Source organism: Olea europaea, chromosome 19 (genome assembly GCF_002742605.1).
Source record: "Olea europaea var. sylvestris chromosome 19, O_europaea_v1, whole genome shotgun sequence".
Classification (NCBI taxonomy): Eukaryota; Viridiplantae; Streptophyta; class Magnoliopsida; order Lamiales; family Oleaceae; genus Olea; species Olea europaea.
Window position 1 is genome coordinate 5,074,987 of NC_036255.1, and position 20,275 is coordinate 5,095,261.

Here is a 20,275-nt window from a genome sequence, read left to right on the forward strand (position 1 = left end):
TCAGTATACAGCAACTCTTGTTCTCTAACCTGTTGGGACACATCCCGCGATTAACCTCTCTCATGATGCTCCAGAGGCGGGACGATGGGGGACCCTTAAAGTTGGGGTTCAACCTTTTAACAAAGACCACACCTCTAGAGTCAGCATCCTACCATGGAACTGCTTTTTTTATATTTATCTCTTATTTTGTATTGATTTACCCTAAAAAGGTAAACAAAATACTTCGAATTTTATTGTGACTTTACTTTTGTTTTTGTGGTATTTAGATTTATATTTTGCTACATATAATTTGTTTTATTTGATTGTCAGTAGAAAGATATTTTATAATCGATGAATTAATAAATAAAAGCAAACAGTTATTAGGAAATTGCAGCTTAAAATCAAACCAAATTGTTTAGTTTCGATGTAAGATTTACTCAAACCGTTTTAAATATTTTAGTATGAAAATATGTAAAAACTCGTTCAAATTGAATCATTTACACCCTTGCGGCTTTACATATACAATTAAATTTATTTAAAAGAAAACAAAAACTAACGGATGAAGACTTTTCGTAAATGAATTTTGACAAATTGTATGTAATATGGAGATTGGCAGGATTAAAAAGGTGAAATTAAGGAATAAAAAGAAGTTGATTTTTTTTTTTTTTTCACAAAATAAGGAATTAAACTTTAATAGATCAAATTATAATATTCCATCCAGACACATAGTCATCTAATTACACTAATGGAGCACTACATATAATATTTTGTTCACTTTGACATACCAAACAAAAAATCTAGGGAAAATTGCAGCAGCGATCCCTAACCTTTTTTATTTTTGCAGAGTTTACTCTAACCTTCATTTTGTGCCAACAAAGGTCCATAACATTTCATAAATATGCACCCGAGGTCCATCTAGATGGAAACAGTCCAAAACATCGACAGTTAATCAGAAAAATTTCTTAAACTATCTGCTACCGCGACGATTTTATTGGATGTTGTTTCCTTAATTTTCTCTATCAACTGATGGTGTTTTGGACAATTTTTGGCCAGATGAACCTCAAGTACATATTTATGAAATGTTAGGAACCTTTATTGGCACAAAATGAAAGTAAGGGTAAAATTTGCAAAAAATGAAAAAGATTAGGGATCGTTGCTACAATTTTCCCAAAAATCTATGTGAATAAGCAATATTATGATTTAATTATATACATACCAATAGAGTGTTTTCAGAATTATTTAAGTTATAATCAGGGCTGACCCTAAGATTTTAAATGCCCTGTGTGACATTTTAAAATGATGCTCATTTCATGTAATTAAAAATATATATTTCATTGCAATATATATATATATCTTATCCATTTGACCGTTTCCCATGGGTTAAATGGTGGAGAGAGAGAAATAGTGAAAAGTGATCTAGAATTAGCTTTTCAATATTTGCTTTAATCATTTGGATTTTGGTCTGCTTATTATCTTGTTGGATTGATAATTTGTTAATGAAGTTAATTGGGTAGGTTAAATAGATGGTTTAATTTATTTTTTTCCGAAAGCAAGATATTTTAAAATTAGAAAAATAAATATATTATTTTTAAACAATATGTTAAATTGAAAAATATTAACGTAATATAAATATTTTTTTTTACTCTCTTTTCATAAATATTGTGAGCTTTAACTAATTATAAAAGTATTGAATTTTAAAATTAATAAAATATTTTAAATATATAACCATACATATATATATATACACTCATAAAAAAAAAAAATTGAGGCCCCTACAAAGCTAAGATCTTGTGCAGTCACTCAACTCGCTAGCCACCTCTGATTATAATGCCCCTTGACTAGGACTAATAACATAGCATAGCATGCTTGCTAAACCTAAATTTTACGAGTAATATTATTTAGTACTGACACTAATTTAAATAACAATTACATGACACGATAGATTGATTTAAATACAATATTAAATAATTTTTTTAATTGAATCTATCATTTAGCACTGTTCAAACTGCTTTATTCTTTTCAAACTCTATAAGTCTATATAGAAAATGTTTCTAGAAGCCCGTCGCCGTTGGCCAATTGGGTCCTAACCCAACAAAGAAAAACTACATACGGACAAGCAACACTTGTGACATCCCTCCAAATTTGTGGCCCAAAGAGCGGTGAAAGTGAAATACCTTCTAGAAGACATGGCACGTGTCATGCATATTATGCTTTTATTTGATGCAGATTAAAATTATATTTTTATTAAATTTGGATAAAGGTTGCTGAAATTCATGGTTTGAACGTTGTGAATTCTATGACATGTAAAGTTAAAATTAATTGTTAATTTTAATTTAAAATTAAATTTTGATTTTAATTTACACAAAATAGAGGACATGTTTGTGACGTAAATGAGATTTTAATCCCTGTTTGTCATCATTTGCTTTACATTTTTTTCCATTATTTTTTTACATTGCTCAATTTTAACCACACGTTCTTTATTAAAATAATATTACGTATATATAAAAAAAAATTCATTCCTTTTTAACAACACATTCTCCATCAAACAAGGCCTTAGTATCTTATAGTGTTCTCTCTTGAATTAAAATTATTAATCGTCTTGATATTATGCCTCTTTTTGGTGCATATTAAAGAGTTTTTATGGGAAAATGAGACTTGAGATATTCTATAGAACGTGTGGTTAAAAGTAAGAAAGTTTTTTGAGTTTATGCATAAAATATTTTATTATAAGAATGTCTAATTCAAAACAGAGTTATGTAGAAAAATAATTTTTGGAGAATGATAAAAAAACATGGGCTATATTGTCTCATCAACTAGTTAGATGATGTACTAGATATTTTATTACGCAAATTGAAATGACAAAAAGAGCAATTTTTTTTAACATATTGTTTGGGAATCACTCTGAAGTAGCAAATACATGTTATCTGTACAATTGTAAGAGTTTTATTGGTTAGCATACACTAGTTCCGCTCAAAGGTCAATAATCTCCTTTGGCATACGATCAAATCAAATCATCACTATTTTTATACTATATACATCTAATTCTAAGCCTCCCGGAGCATAGTCTAGAAGTGCAAGGGATAAGAGTGAAATTATCTCATATTTTACTGACAACTGCAGTGTGGGAGTTCGATTCTTAAGATATGGAATTGGACTCCTTGTAGACGTAATATACAGGCAGTTCTTGTTCTCTGACCTGTTGGGACACATCCCACAATTTATCTCCCTCACAAGGCTCTAAGGACGGGACGATGGGGACCGTCAAGATTGGAGTTCAACCTTTTTTTTTTTTTTTTTTTTAACATCTAACTCTAAATTCATGGTAGGAAACCCTTCCTAACCTATGCTCTCAGTTCCCTTATATACTACCAAGCGATTGTATGACAATACATTTTAACTAATTATATATTTAATATATTTTATTTTGCCAGCAGTGGTTGGATGGAGCAAAAGGCAAGTAAAAATGGCTTAAAAGCGTAATCGGAATCCAAAAGAGATCCACCAATCTTCTAGAAGCAAATTCAAAGTGCCATGTCAGCACCTACTAATCCATCCACACTTCGATATCGTGTGTCTGTGGGCCCCACTTTGCCTCAGGATACCCCACCTCTAACCTTCATATATACCCCTCTTTCAATATGCATTGCAGTCACTGAATCTATCTTCAATGCTAGGAACATTAACTCTCGGCCACCGCAATATGCTTATTCGCTCGGCTGTGGCGGAGGCGCGGCCGACGGCGGTTATTGAGCGAAGGAGGAGTCTGTACGAGGTTCTCAGAGTCAAACAGAACGCTTCCCAAATGGAGATCAAAGTGGCGTACCGGACGCTTGCTAAGTTGTACCACCCGGACACTGCCTCGCATTTAGTTAAATCCTCATCAACGTCGACCGGAGATTTCATCGAGATTCACAAAGCATACTCCACGCTATCGGATTCCGACGCTAGGGCTGTGTATGATTCGAAATTGAGCGTGGGGTCACCACGGCGAAGGCCTTCTTGGAGTGGTTCTGGGGTACGGTTTTACCAGACCCGAAGGTGGGAAACGGATCAGTGCTGGTGATGGTGAAAAGTGAAAACCCCGTGTAAATTCTCCTCCCCGCTTCTTCCTTTTTCTGGCAGCGGTAATAAATGAATTATCAAGGGAAAACTGATTATTGATTTCCTTAGATTTCACTCTTGCAATTCGACAAACTTGACCGTGCATGACTTTGTCATGATATATGCTCGATCAACTGGATACTTGGTCGAGTTGGTCGGGTTAAGTGCCATTATTTTTTAAGTTTATTGAGTTAATATGTTTAAACTAGAAAGATTATATTCACTAATATTAGGCTTTTGGCTGCTATCTAAGAATGAAATTTGGATGGAATTTTCTCTAACTAATTTTAAGTACTATACAATTCATATATTTGGAACTTGTTGAAGGTTATCTCCCAGGCCTTTATTCAGTAAAATTAAGATGGGTGATTGGAAATTAACAATTCAAAACAAAAGAAAAGGAAAGGAAAATTATAAGCTTAAATATGAAGCAATAATATCTACCTTTGTTACTCCCCAACCTTCAAAGTACAATCAACCAAATTGTCAAACCATCAATAAATCCGTTTAAGTTCAAACAAGCAACCAAATTTCTGCATTGTAATTCCAACTCTTTTTTTTTTTTTTTTTAATGAAAATGACGTTTTTGGTAGAAAATAGGTTCCAGAAACATGTGTGTAGAATATTAAGATTACAGATTTCAGTCAAATTACGCAACTCAAAATGCAAATAGATTTATTTGCCCTGACTGCACAAAACTTGGACTAAGATAAGAAAATCAAACTACTATTTTATCTTTTTTTTTTTTTATTCCCAAAAACGCCATTTCTAGGTAAAAGTTGATCAAAAAATAATTACACATTATGATGTAACAGTTCACAAATATCAGCAACGTTATCTTGTACTTCCAATCTTTCTCAACAATAATGAAACCGGAACTTTTGAAATTTAAACAGTAGTAAAAAAGAAAAAATGAAGATAGAATATTATGCACCGTATCCATTGCAGTGTGGCGAACATGCACAGTTACTCCAATTTTTCAACAGAAAATTCGACTGAAGGGGAGATTAAGCGAGCAAACAAAATAAACGACGGCCAAAATACATTCAACAGAACAGAAATTTTCTATTCTATAATTATAGAAGTCAAGTATACAAACTAAATTGATATCAACAGTAAAGGTCCAAACAAAACCCATTATGAAATACCTAAATATCGGCTGCAAATTCTACATATATTTGAACCCTTTGGGAAAGAAAGAGTAATCTCCACATTAAGCAAGCGTCTGGTACCCTTGCCATGAATATCCCTAGAATTTTTGTACAAACCTTCCCGTTTCAACATAACAAAAATACGAAGTATAAAATGGTATCATTTGGGGGTCATAAGCATGGAGTTGATAACATGCATGATCAGACGAATGATTGAAAGTTCGGGACCTGTTGTGGTAGGGAGGTTCCGATGATGATTCAATATTTGATAAACTTGCTCAAAGATAGGTTGGACATGCACCACAATCATTGGGTCAGTTGGATTTATGGCGGACAGCACCTCGCGCATCCAAGGGAGTTTCTTATGTGTTTCGTTGCTAATATCATAAGCCAACTGCTGAACAAGAGAAATGAGTACACCTTGGCTCAAAGGGATGGGATTCATTGACAAAATTCCCTGTAGATCAACCTGGTACAAGGCAAAACAAGCCCAGAAATATTTCAACTCAAGAATCACACACCAAATTTCGTGGTTGTCCATAGACACATTTGATGAAACAATCAATAACCAAATAGTATTTGAAAGGCACGCGTTCCAAAGAGGACAGCAATATGTCAATGGAACCAGCTAAGGGACACAAATTATTGACTGTCCACCTAAAAGAACCACGAAAATAACTGAAAATAGTGTACTACAAAATCATATTATGTAACAAAAGGAATTGATTTTTTTTTTTTTCATCAAAAGGCAAAGAGGAAGGGAACTAACTACACTATTCTCTGCAAGTGTGAAAATTTAAATGAAGCTTATATAACCAAAATCCTACATGGTATTATCATGCTTCAGCCATGCAGCCATTGAGTATAGAATAACCTACAGCAGACATTTCATTTTCTTAATATATATTACAGGCACGGAAAAGAAAAGATTCAGTTAGCATAACCCTCACAAACTCCAATTATTATCACTCGAATGCAAACTACAATGTATACAAGCATATCCGAGGTGTGTAATTTAAAACATATAGCATACCTGAGAACATAACCATGATACAACAGAAACGTCGCTTCTTTGCAGTGCTGCAGTGAAAGCCTCCTCGTACTTACGCTCAGCTACCAATCTTGATAGCTCTTTTGTTGGATCTGGAGGTACCTCAAGCTATTACAACAGTAAAATTGTCAGAATGCTTATAAAGACAGTTATGGAAGCTGCAAAGAAAATCATTCTTGCAGCTTTAATTGCTTACTACAAAACTGCCTAATGAGTAAAAAAGAACCGAGCAAACCTTCTCATGACCACCCAAAGGGCCATTACTCAGTTGGCTAATCAATGGATTTGTTGCTTTTGAATTTACTCCAGCCATAGCAAGAGCTAACAACTTTCTTTGACCGTCAAGCAACTCGGTGCTTAGGGTTTGAGTCACCGACGATGCTGAATTGATCGCATCCTAAAAGGTTGGGCTCATATTAGTGGAACATATAAGGTAGAAAAGTAATACAAACAGCAGAAATTGGGAAAACTGACAGACAAAAAAATAAATGCTCAATCATTATGAACTGTGTGAGTGGGTGATGCGTCTAAAATTAGTAAGACGGACAAGAATCAGCTTCATATGATATCAAATTCTGTACCCTCAGAGCAAGTGCCATTGGCGAATATGACGACTCAATCTGTTGCTGAGCTACAGTTGTATGTTCAACCATTCCTTTCTGAAATGCGGCATCCAATTGCTCAAACATGGCCCTGCATGAAATCTCAAAGGCAGGGATCACGGAAGCTTCCAAACTGGACTTCAGAGCTTCCTGCATAACAAATTAAGAGAGTTTGAACCAAAATTCTTAAAATTCATTTGGCAAGACAAAACTAATATTTGTGTCCAATCACCCTTCGTGTTTATAGATGGTGGGGGAGATGATGGGAAGCGAGTAAAGAGTAGAGAGTTGACAAGTTATTCAGTAAAATTCAGTAGGCAGACACTAAACGATATAGTATCATCATGACTGAAATGATAAAGAATTGAGATAGGGCAACAACAGGAGGATAAAGAGAAGGTTACGTGAACATCTTCGCCGAGGGATCACCATAAACATTAGTAAAATTATTCTTTCTAATTCAAATATGGAGTTAAAAATACAATGCATCCTGCCACGACGCATAGGGTAGGAAAAAGATAAAGAAAAAAGACAAGAAATAGCTAAATTGAAAACATAGAAAGAAATTCCAAGTAAAGAGGACAAGTTCCATGCAGGCAAATAGTGAATTGAAATCTTTATACAATTAAGTGAAGAGCCAGTTTGACCGTCTTCCTCTCCTTCTTACCTGAAGAGTTTGCTTGCCAGAAGTTTGAAATTGTGCTTGGATATGCCTAGCAACAGTAGCTTCAAGTTTAGAATTGACTGATTTCTCCAGCTGATTTACAGCTTTATCACCAACCCCTTTCTGATCACAAAAAATCAGATGAGATCCGGATATTTGGTTACATCTTAAGAGGACAGAAAAATCCAAATGTTAACCTGGAAGGTCTCCAAAATTGAGGTGGATACTGTTTTCTCAATAGAAGGTGTAATTGTGCGTGACACAGTTTGTCCCACTGCAGTTAATTCTTTCTTAACAGCTTTCTCCAAAATCGCAGGCAAGTCCTTGTTTAAGCAATTGCTGATCATATTAGTTAGTTGCTGCGTACGCTCCCATGATGCCTTTTCCTGTTTTGCATTCTCCTCCTGAAAATGAGCCCATAAAGCATCAGCATTAGCCTTGACAGCCTTTTCCATACTTCGTCCCAAGGCTGCTTCAAGTCTTCTGCCTTCTTTGGTAACTGGGACAGCAACCATCGTCGTCACCTGCTTCTGCATATCTTTTTGCATGGCCATAGCCTGCAGGGAAAACATGTGGTGAGAGATGTGCAAGTCAATATGCCTGCAAGAGGAGTAATGTACTCTTGGATGCAAGTAGTCATTGACCTATCTTGGACCAAAAAGTACTTGTACGCAAGAACGATAAATTGATTTGACTAGCAAGAAGTTGCCCAGTAACCTAACGCACAAGTGAATATATGCCTAACACGAAGTATGATATGTAAACCAAGCGTTCAGCTTTCTGATTTCAGTGTGTAATTGTCAATAACAAACTAATCTGGAGGGAAAAGAAAATATGACAAATATACCCTGAGCAATTACCTGATTAAGCATCTCTTGCATAGACAAAATTTGTGAAAATAAAGTTTCCATGGAAGGGTTACTTGAGTTGATGCCTGGTTCATTAGAGGAATCTGTTGAATTAAAAGCACTGGGTGATGGTGAAGATGGACCTCCTTGAGCACTTTTACCCTTTTGCTTTTTCCCTTTTGAATTTGATGGCGGTGGTTGTTGAACTGGCGTCGCTGCTGATGAATCAATAGCCTTTCTATAGACTTCCTTTGCAGAGTCGTGGATTTCTTCTGAGGTTGAAGATTGAGTAACTACCTCATTTCCACTGGACCCACCAAACTGCCTAGCTTCCTCCACCTTATAAGTTTCAGGTAACAGGGCACGAGAATCTCGAGCCATCTTCATTCCTAGGTCAGAGGCTTGAGAGCAAAAGTATTTCTCCTTGTTTTCTGACACAAAATTGTGCAGTTCATCGTGACTGACATCATCATTATTGTGACTGAATCCTGTTTCAGCCGCAACCTTGCCCTCCACCTCAACATTTCTTGTATCGTTACTAATCACCACATCCTGAATGTTTAGTTCACCCTCACTCTTGGGCTCATTAGCATGGCTCGCTTCAGATGATGAATTGGCCATCAATATTTCAGATGGAGTTACCAGATGAGTGGGGTGCTTAAACTTAATAGGGTGATTAGTGGTCATAGAAATATCATCTTGAGAAAGTTTATTTTTGTCCTTCCTTGAATCATCATCCAGTGAAGGAACATCGGACAAGTTTGCATGAATGGCATCCATTTGTCTATCAACTGAATAGTCAACAACTTTAGGATCAGTACCGCGGTCTTTGACCAGAAGACCTGGTTCAAAGCTGCCTGATGATGGACTCCTAAAACCAGAGAGTTCTCTAGACAACCTAGGGCTCAAAGGAATTGGAGAAGATGCCACAGAAGCATTAATTATATCATCAGTTACTGCAGATGAAGGAATCAGTTCGGTTTCCATGCTTGAGGTAGTGAATTCCTGTACGTTAGATGCTTCAGTAGGAATCTCGATCGGTTTACTACCAGAATACTCCATATTGGCAAGTCCTTCAATACCAGAAGCATCATATGAGATGCCTGAGTCTGACTTCTCAAAAACTACATTTTCTGTTGGAGGTGGAAAGCACAGTGAAGAGTCCAACGCATACTGCTGAATTGCCTGTGTCTGGACACAATACACCTGAACAATCTGTTCACCGTGAGGCAGTAAATCAGTCGTCCCTGTAAAACTCAGTATTGGCATAGTGACAGTAAATTCTGCAATGTAATCCATGCGGGATGCTGCTGGGTTAGGACCGAATTCTAAGTGGACAGCATATATAGCATTTCTTCGGGCATTTGCCAGTAAAAGAAGACCAGCTTGTGACAAGGCTAAAATTTGATTAAAGAAAGCCTCTTCTACTCGAGCTTCTGCTGAACTCTTCAATTCCAGTGTCTGGGTACAGTGCCATGATTCAGCGTCACTAGGAAGTAACCAACCTTCTTCACTTGCGGAGGCCCATATTTTCACTTCCCGATTCGATGGACCCTGAACCATCCTTTATGAGTTAAACACGGTGAAGGTAACTCAGAAGCAAAAGCATATGGACAAAAATAAAAATAAAAATAAAAACAATGGATGCAAAAGGACAATTAGAATCTAAAAAGTCCTCAAATGAAAACAAGTGAAAGTTCAAACTTATGAAGTGTCAGCAATATCTGAGGAGAGCAATGAAAGAAGGAAATTTTGATGCAAAGTACCCCAGTGATAAGAATGATATGATCTGGGCGGTGAGGAGCAGCCAAGAATGTAACAGAATTAACTGGTTGGCCATCATGTGGCCGGAGTACTGCAATTGTGAGTGACTTCCTATCGTCCCAAATCTTTATCTGCAATTATAAAAAGTACATAAAAAGGCTTTAAAATTAGATAACCATATGACCCACGTATGCTTTCAGAATTACAAATAATTTAAGAATGAATTCAGTAGTTTGTTATCCAGTATTTCCAGATTAGAAGCATCCCAAACAGCAGAAATGTTTTATAGACGCCACTAACAGAGGTGAGTGTTTTCCAAATTCATCCAATGACTACAAATCAAGGTGTCTTCCATTCGGGAAAAGTAAGTTGTTGGTAACACGTATTCATTTAGAACTTTAAAATTCCTGGATCGTGTGCAATTGAGAGCATATTGTTCTAATAGCGCAACAAAGGTACTCTGGTCGAGACAACAAAAAAGTTGAAAAGGAAACTTTAAGAAAACTAATAAATCTAAGTCAAAACATCCAAACAATAGCCTGCATCTCAAGTAATAGCTTCTTCATTTTTTCATCGTATTCACATTTTACCCACGTCCTCGAGAGAAAATAGACATTGAAAGACCAACACAACACATGGAACAATAAAAAGTAGAACTAAGTCTGGCTTAACATAGTGCAAAATGAGAAGTGCTATAGCAATAACAAGTCATGAAATATTATTCATTAGGGTAAATTATGGAAAGCATTCTCAACCTCTATTCCTTCTGAATATTTACCCTCAACCTTTTTATCTTGACATTACTATCCTCAACCTTTTTTATCTTGACATTACTTTCCTCAACCTTTCACAAATTAGTAGCCACCATCCCCGATAACATATTCCATCAGAAACTGCCATTTATTAACTATAGAAAGACAAATTTCCCCCAGCTTTAAAACAAACAAATAACTAAATAGAAGGGGAGAAAAAAAGGAAAAAAGAAAGAAAAAAGATCTTCCCAACAAATCTGGCAACCCCAGACGTCACCTGCCACCATTTCCTCCACCCTCCCGCAAACATCCCGTCACGGTCACCAACCGCCACAAATATTCCAAAGTTCAAACAAGAAAAGCACAATAAAGATTTATAGCCAACCTCCACCTGCCCCCTTTGCCATCAAAATTTGGGGAACTGATTTCAGCATATCCTTCATCTGCTCCTCGATGACAGCAAAACAACTTATGGCTAGAGCTTGCTGCTGTTACTACTGATTTTGAAGGTTAAACTAAAGGAGAATTATTTATATTATTTGGATATAGTGGTGGCGCCAAAGATTCGATTTGGTTTGTCCTTCTGTGTGCCACAACGAATTCCATCGAATCAGAACTGTCCAAACCAACATGCAAAATCACCTTGCCTGCATCACTCCTACCCAACATCTAAAATTAAAATTCCAACCCATTTGTCTAAAAGAAAGAATTCGACCAAATTCGCAAAATCACTTTTTCCTGTGTCACCGAAATCCTATTTTCTAGCCTTCGACAAAAATAAAATTCGTTTTTGACCTGGGCTCGGGTGAAGTATTTGCAACTTTTTGACTTAGAAATGTTTCCAAATTAAAGTACTTTCTATTTGACTATTTATGAATGAAATTAAGATAACTATTGAAACAAACTTTACTGGACTCTTTAACTTCAGGTTAATCTGCCATGGTGGTGGGAAGCAGAGCTTAGAGACGTTAACACTGGTGATGGGTGGGGGGATTCTGGGAAGAAAACGCTTGAATTTCTTTTCTAAGTTCTTTTATTTTTTTATTTTTAGTATTTATTTTTTGTTTATTTTAAAAATAAGGGTAATTTTGTCTTCATATGTTTACTTAACTGCGGTTTTAAATGGAAACTGTCATTGAGGATGGCAACTGCTAATTCTTGAAGGGTTAGGGACACTAGTGACAATAAACGAAGATTGAGGATAAAAGTGTAAAAGGTAACAATAGCTGCAAGTTACCCTATTCATTACGGCCAGGAAAAAGAAAGTCTGAATGAAGATGGTTTTGGTACATCAAAAAATCAAATGTTGAGATGACCAAATAGTACAAGGAAGTCAATCAATGAAACCAGAAGTACACATGAAACATACGTGCAACTGTAGAAGTATTATATGTAATTCCTGATGCATACAACCCTTTTAAACATTGATAATTTAGATTAAGGATCTTGAAACCAGCCAGATTTGTCTCTTATTCCTTATCAAGTTGACAATCATGTTATGCATTAAATGTAGATATTTATTAACTTCATGAACAAAGTTTCAGAAAAATTAGAGAAACCCACTTTCCTCAATGCTCGCAGCCATCGGGGGAGGGGATGTGAACCACCTTAAATCAACTCTATTTTATCTAACCAATTATCGATAACTTAACTGTACCACATTAATGTCAGGAAAGATGTATAGATGTGTAGTTACTAAGAAAAAACAAGGCAGATTTTATAGATTTGCTCCCTCACAGTGGCTATCCAAAAAGAACTTGACATAAAAAGAGCTTCAGACACCATAGAGGATCAAAGTTATAACGAACCGTGCCATCCACTGAAGCAGATACCAAACGGGTGGTCATCCACTGGCACATCGACAGGTCTGTCACTTCTCCATCGTGGCTACCAACAAGTTGGACCCCATCAATTAATTTATCAACAGGACATTTGAGAGGTTCTTCCGCTGAAAACACTCGACCTTTTCCAACTTTTATAGTATCAATCTTCAACACATGCTTTCCAATTCCCACTACAAGAACTTCCTGTGAGAGAGAACGAACAAAATTATTCAATAATTTACGTTAACGAGATGATTTGCCAGCCAAGGGAAGAAATAGTAACACAGAAAAACACTGAAGGCGAGTATCAGATTATAGTACACCTGTTTATGGCAGTGCCAACAAACTCTTGGATAAACAGATTCCCCTGCTCCGGTAATTTGAAGAGCAAGAACAATCCTTCCAGTTATTTGAGGTTTGTCTTCTTCATCTGGACCTTCAATAATCTTCCATACATAAACCCGACCATCCATACTTGCACTACATGTAAGCACATTAGCGACAAACCAGAAGATGAAATTTTAAAAAATAATTGATAAGACTACCTGGCTAAAAGATGAACATCCTCTGCAAAGAAAGCCATGTCTGTGACCCTCTGGAAGAGAACAAATTATTTAAGCAATTACCACTAAATACAATAAAATTTAATGTAGATCACCACATCCCGTAAAAAGGAGTATACTAAACTCAGAAGACAGGCATGCAGTTATCCTAATGAATTGGCAATACACACACCCACACATTTATGCTTACCGCTCATAATTAACATCCTTGAATATGAAGTCGATATCAACTATCAATTACCATAATAGCAGTAGGATAACATATGAATTTTTGTAGATCAAAATTTATATTCAGTATGCACTGTCAAAAGAAAATGAAAAGCACGAGCAAATATAAAGAATAATAATAAAAAATAAAAATACAGAGAATCTGATCGTTCAATGACGAACTTTTAGCAAAATGACAAATTTCAAAACTGTGTCTATAGGATAATCACTTGTTATCAAGTAAGTGATGGTAGTTATCTACATTGTATCCAGGAACTGGAAATAGATTACATTTTCACCTTGATGAACCAAAAAATGAAGAATTGAACGCCATTGTGTTGGAAGCTTAACATCATTATGAAGAAAGCCTTCAATAACATGATGCACCTTTCGAAAACTATTGATGTCTAGAATCATTTGACCAAAACACTTAGCTTTATGATACACGTCCAGAACTTGGTAAAACAAATCAATAGAGATTCCAATACATGTACAAAATAATAATTTCAACAAAGTAAGATCCACACTTGCAAATAAAACCAACCTGAGCTAGACCCTTAAGCAATGATCTCAGAGCAGTGTTGATATTAAGAACACGAATGGCACCCAACTTGAGCCCATAGCATATATATGACTTATTAACTGCAATTTGCCTGCCCAGAACGAGTCCCGGATCAGACCCGTATTTAGTGATGGGAGTAACCTCAAGCTGAGGCTGCACCTCCCCGGGGAACCTAACATCTATGTCATAAACCAAATTATCCCCCATCAAATGCCGTCCCCTCGGGAGCTTACTACTGGGCATTCTTATCACAGGGCCCGGATGCCAAATCCCAAGGTTTGGGCGAGAGGGCATTACGGCTACATTCTGGGGCGACGAGAAATCAGAGCCAGCCGAAGATGTTGGGTGGAGTTGGGAATTTAGCATGGTGGGTTGCTGCGGGATTTCCAAAGTGGAAGGCGGGGCACTCAACAAGGCCATAAGCCGGGCCCCAGGGTTGGGGTTGCTAGTGTTCTGGGAACTAGGTGGGTTTTGAAAATTGTGATGAAGGGGACTAGTAGGGGTCTGGGGTTGGAGACTGGGTGTAGGATAAGACAGTGACCTCTGAGCGTGCATGTTAGCAAAATCCTGATTCGCCGGTGAAGGATTAGGGGGGTTATTGTACACGGGATGATGGAAATCCGCGGTTTGAGGCGGATATGAGTAGGGCACACCACTACCCACCGGTGGAGGATAAGATGCTGAAGGGAGCGGATAAGGGGATGTAATAAAAGTAGGGTTACTGCTGGTATTATTGTTCTTAGGGTTTTGCAGATTGGGGTTTGAAGTGGAAATGGGTGGAGGAGTGGAAGTTCTGAATAATTTGTTCACATCAAATTGACCTCCACCTGGTTGGTTTGGATTTGGATTTCCAGGTGAAGCCATTTCTATCAATACTATCTGATGAAAACAATACAGATACAAACTATAATCCGTAGTTGACGCAGAAAGATCTGAGTCTTGATGGATTGAGAATGGCTTGTGATTGTGTATATATATGTGTGTGATGGTGTATGTATAGGTTGTATGTATATATTCTAGGGGTGGGTTGGGTTGGGTTTCTAGGTGTATCTGTGAACAGATGAAGAAGGAGAAACAATTGAGGGACCAAATTGAGAAAAGCTGGCTGCAAAATCAATTTTTTTAGGAAAATATGGGCTTCATTACAAATTTTGTCAAGTATTACTGGTAAAACTTAACAAAGATCACTTGACTTTGAGAAAAGGTTCATTTTAGTCACCTAATTTTCTTAGCCCTTGATTTTAAACTAAGTCAAAGTCGAAAACAAATGTTAACGATATATTTTATAGAATTCACAATTTCTTAACTACACATTTCATTAATTTTTATCTAAATCAACTAAAATTCTGATTATAATCCCCGCCAAACAGGAGCGATTGCTAAAAGTTTTAAACTTTTTTCAGATTGATCAACAATATCGATTACATCATGAAAGTTGACGTTATTTTTTACATTGCAAATAAGATTTACTTTTTGGACAATATGTGCATTAATATTTTAAATATAATTTTTTGTAGATAGTGTGGTTAAAAAAGTAGGAAAAATTTTAAATTTACGTGCAAAGTCTATTATTGTGTGAATGTATTATTGAAAATGAGTATGAGAGTAAAAGAGTTCTATTTTGAAAAGAGACAAACGTGGACTAATTTAGTTATGCAAAATCATGTCTTTGAACTTACTATTAGTCATTAGTCAACACCTTTTCTCAATTGAGTGAGAATTCAAACGCTTCCAGGTAGAGTTAGATAAATTATGTTCACTTTACACTTGATCACGTCAAAAATTGAATTTCAATAACACGCCTTTGTAATAAGAATGCAATCAATGTTATGTCATTGTCGAGCCAAAACAACATTGAAAGTAGGGAAATATGGCAAATTTTGTGAGATGGTGACTAAATTGAAATAAAATTGAAACATTGGTGACTATTTTGAGATAAAGAAAGTAGAAATTACTAAAATAAAACATAGTTGAATGACCATAATGATGCGTTTGATTACATATATGGAAATTGCATGGAAATAAAATATTTTATAGATAAATCAATTGCTTAGAAATCATTTACAAGCCACATCGATTGTGATGCGTCCATTGTCAGGATCTAACCCGCAACCATCCATACTTAACAACGACGAACTTCAATATATTCTTTTTTTTTTCTTTTTAGAATCTTCAATTGTGCCCTTACATTCTTATCTAACACCACGACTCCACATCCATTGTACACGTTGTCAATTGCTTTGGACACATAACAGATGAAAAGTGTTTGCCACTCCTTTTGTAACTGGCCAACACTTGATGCACTAGTGTAGTTATCATACAATCATCAATTGCATCACTCCCACGTACATGACAATTCTTACAATTAGGATCCACTTGGGTCGAGCTTATTTCCTCCACATCTGAATGAGTGGTTGGTTTAAGCATTCGAAAAGGTATCATAGAGCTTTTGTCGATCATGCGCGATGAAATTTGTATTGCAAGATTAAAAGTTTATGGTCAACCAATAAATAAGAACACGTTAAAAAATACAAGACAACGGTTTGTCTCCAACAACAACAATTTCAATTAAAAGATTTAAAATTCTAGCAACCTTATGTTGACCATTACATAAAGACATGGAAAAAAATGTTAATTATCAATATGTCTTCAATTTAAACAATAACTAAATATGAAAGTCTATCAAAATAATAAATAAAAATTATTTCAATCCAAATCAATTCCCGCATTTTGATTAGGAAAATAATAAGTCCTGTTAAATCAGCAATTGTAATCCTCTTATTAGATCGTACTTCCTGAGCTATGAAAGATGTATGAGCATTTGGAGTTTCATCTTCAAGTACATCAACATGCATAGGGTTAACCTCATCATAACTACTAAATCTAGGGCCGGCTCGGCTCGTTAACCCACGAGCTCAGCTCGGGCTCTTTTTTTTTTTCAAAATTTTCAAATTTTATTGATAAAATTTTACTTTTTTCCACATTTTTGGACGAGTCGGCTTGGCGAGCTCGATGAGCCGAGCGGGCTTAGCTCGTTGGACGGGACCCCCGGCTCTGACAAGCCCGAGTAGCTCACGAGCTGAGCTTTGATGAGCCGAGCCAGCTCGAGGTTCGCCGACTCGGCCTAATTGACATCCCTAACTAAATCATCCTCGTGAACATATCATACGTCATCAATCCTTAAGAAGTTGCGGACGACAAAACAAGCAAGAACTATCTCTGCTTGTGTGTCAATGTCATGGTACAGTCGATGTTTCAAATATGTAAATCTTTTATTAAGCAAGCCAATTATCTTCTCGATAACATTATGTATAGATGAATGTCAAAAATTGAACAACTCATTACTACTTTTAGGATGTTGACCTTAAATGTCTCTACGATGACAACGAGTTCTACAGTATAGTGCAAGAAATCCCGAACCAATGGAAAGCCATCGTCGTCACGAGAATATTTACCTATTAAAGAGTTGTTCATAACGTAGTCAATATTTAATTATTATAACTTATGTGTGAAATAAATGTTTTTAAAATTGCAATACAACTTACCAAAAGAAATTGTTAACTCATATCCTTAACGTAATATTACACTCCATGACAATCAAATATCATGTGTGAATCCTTCCCAACCGGTAAGCACATATGTAAATTTTATATCAAACGTATAAGCTACTGAAATATTTTGAGAAATCACTTGTTTTCTATTGTGATACCTAGCTTTCTCTTCTAAGGGTAAGTTCGCAGCAATATGTGTACCATCTATGATCTATTGACCATTTAGCGTGTGCAAGAAGTTCGCCAATTACTTCACAAAATTTCCCAAATAATGTGTGAGCTGCATATCTCACAAGTCTGTAATAAGCCTATTAAAAAAGGGACACGAAGTATATTTATGAAAGGGATTAAAGAATTATAAAAATGAGAGACAGTCCATATGTTTTCTATGTTATATATATTCATCTTCTTCAACTACATTCATATTCATAGAAAGAAGCAACTTTCGAAAATATTTACATCGATTGGCAACGATATATCGGCATGAAGGAGGTCTCGTAAGCCCCCGCTGAATTTCCATGCCCGCTTTCTATTTCTATTGTTTTCATCGTGGCATTTATTTCCATCCTAGTGAGAAATAGTGGCAGCTCTATACAATGGCCAAACTGAGCAAATAAATATAGCAATCATCCTTCTAATTGCTACAATAAAATGGAACTCATTTAATGATTTATTTTTAAGGAGGCTTCAAATTTTGAAGTTTTCTCAACTATAGTAAGCTTGTCACTTAGTTGTTGAATCTGAAAACAATAACCCCTATTCAATTTACGGATTATCCACATGTCGAACATACCAACACCTCTTGATTTTAGGATTCTCGAAAGGGGAATCGAATCAGTAGATTCCCACCAATAACTATTAAAGCTAAAACCAATATTTATTATGTTTAGTCGCTCAAGTTTGAAATCAATGAATTTCAACTTCACATCTCGCCACTTTTCACAAAAAAAGAAAATAAAAATAAAATAAAGTAAAATTGGAATCTAATAGTAGAAATAATGAGATGCCCATAAAAATAACAACTAGTTTTTAAACAATGAGAAAACAACATGATTGTTAAAAAAAAGTATAATATATACTCAATCTAACCAAGAATTATAAACATGTACAAATCAATTAATGTGGTTTGATTGTTAAACAAACCTTAATTGATGCAATCAAAGCCTTGTTGCCGACCTTTTGTAGTGATTACCCTGGAGGTAGATATGGAAGCAGTGATGGGCTTTTGGTTTCATCTTCCTAGTTTGGTTGACTAGATAAAAAAGATGGTACTGATTTGTAAGTGGAAAGAGATGAGAGAAAGATGTTATCGTCGTTGGAATTGGTTCAAATAAATAACTGAAAATTGAAAAATAAAAAGATGTGTAAAAGTGGAAAATAAAAATATATGACTTCGTGTTAACTTCAATCAAATATTCGAATTTGATCCGATTGTCAAATTATAAAAGTAAATAGACCAACTTATTTTACTCGTCGAGTAGATCATTGTGGTCTATTTGGAATCTGGAAACCAATTTCGGATAAATGAGAAATTAAGGTCCAAAATTAGAAGAAATGAAGTGTTATAACCTTTCGAAAGGATGCAGATTTTGGCCAAGTGTTGCAACTTTTCGAAATGATGTATATTTTGGCTCACTATACTTCATTTGCACCTTTTCTACATCTATAAATAGGACCTATGGACATGATTTTGGGTACATCAATTGCATTGAGCACTCATTCTCCTCTTACAATTATCTCCTTTCTATTTCTATAGCATTTTCATACATTTTCTTTGTAGAAGGAAAATTCTATCAAAAGTTCGCCGATTTCTTGTGGTTTGAAATGATGTTACCACAAGTTGGGAATTCACTGTATGTTGGGAGACAAGTGTCATTCACCATAAGTACCGTAGCAGGGCAATTTTTCTTAAGGAATGAGATAACGTCTCACCTTGGATTATTCTCTATTTTTTACTCCTTAATTCTTGTTTTGCGTAATTGTTTACCACATTATATATACTGAAACTCTGTCTGAATTTTCGTTCATATAAATTGTGTTTTGATCACGCTCTTGCAGGTTAAAACTGGTCGAACAAATATATCAAAAATCAACCCTTACATAGCCCATTTCTCTAAGTCGTCTCCAACAAACTTAAGACAAATTTTCTTGCGTCTTTTTGGTTGGTTGTGGACAAACCATTACGTTGCTTGTACAGTGCTCTGTGTGTTATTCTTCCACTAATATTATTATCATTTTGTTGAACTTCTGTTCGTGTAACAGAAATTACTTCCATCGGGATTTCGTCAAGTCAAAATGGTTTCAATAATGTGATATCTCCCGTGGCCATACCGTTGCATAATGCTACTATCCCACATGGCGAAAAGCCAGAAAAATTTGTAGGAATGGACTTCAAGAGGTGGCAACAAAATATATTTTATCTCACAACTCTTAATTTGGCTAAGTTTCTAAAGGAAACTGCACTGACTGTATAAGAAGGGAAAATAATCGTGAATCGATTATTGTTTTGGATGCATAGAAACACGCGAACTTCCTATGCAAGAATTATATCCTAAACGGATTGGGGGGTGTATAGTTCAAATGAATGAGTCAAGAAACTATGAAATTCTTTGGAGACAAAGTACAAGACCGAGGATGCCAAAACAAAAAAGTTCATT

General features: G+C 35.7%; 2 protein-coding genes across 2 annotated transcripts; one reads left to right on the forward strand and one right to left on the reverse strand.

Annotated features, from left to right (window-relative positions):
• Positions 1 to 3,614: 3,614 nt before the first annotated feature.
• On the forward strand, positions 3,615 to 4,340 carry LOC111368591 (chaperone protein dnaJ 11, chloroplastic-like). Its single transcript, XM_022989929.1, has one exon. The coding sequence runs from the start codon at positions 3,647 to 3,649 to the stop codon at positions 4,040 to 4,042; it is 396 nt and encodes a 131-aa protein (XP_022845697.1). The 5' UTR covers positions 3,615 to 3,646; the 3' UTR covers positions 4,043 to 4,340.
• Positions 4,341 to 5,121: 781 nt separating this feature from the next.
• On the reverse strand, positions 5,122 to 15,156 carry LOC111368592 (enhancer of mRNA-decapping protein 4-like). The gene is made up of 12 exons (XM_022989930.1): positions 14,050 to 15,156; positions 13,281 to 13,330; positions 13,059 to 13,215; positions 12,721 to 12,939; positions 10,163 to 10,291; positions 8,409 to 9,950; positions 7,746 to 8,105; positions 7,552 to 7,671; positions 6,864 to 7,034; positions 6,518 to 6,679; positions 6,265 to 6,390; positions 5,122 to 5,700 (listed from the first exon to the last, which is right to left on the reverse strand). Exons 1-12 carry the CDS (start codon positions 14,929 to 14,931, stop codon positions 5,392 to 5,394), a joined length of 4,227 nt encoding a protein of 1,408 aa, XP_022845698.1. The 5' UTR covers positions 14,932 to 15,156; the 3' UTR covers positions 5,122 to 5,391.
• Positions 15,157 to 20,275: the final 5,119 nt, after the last annotated feature.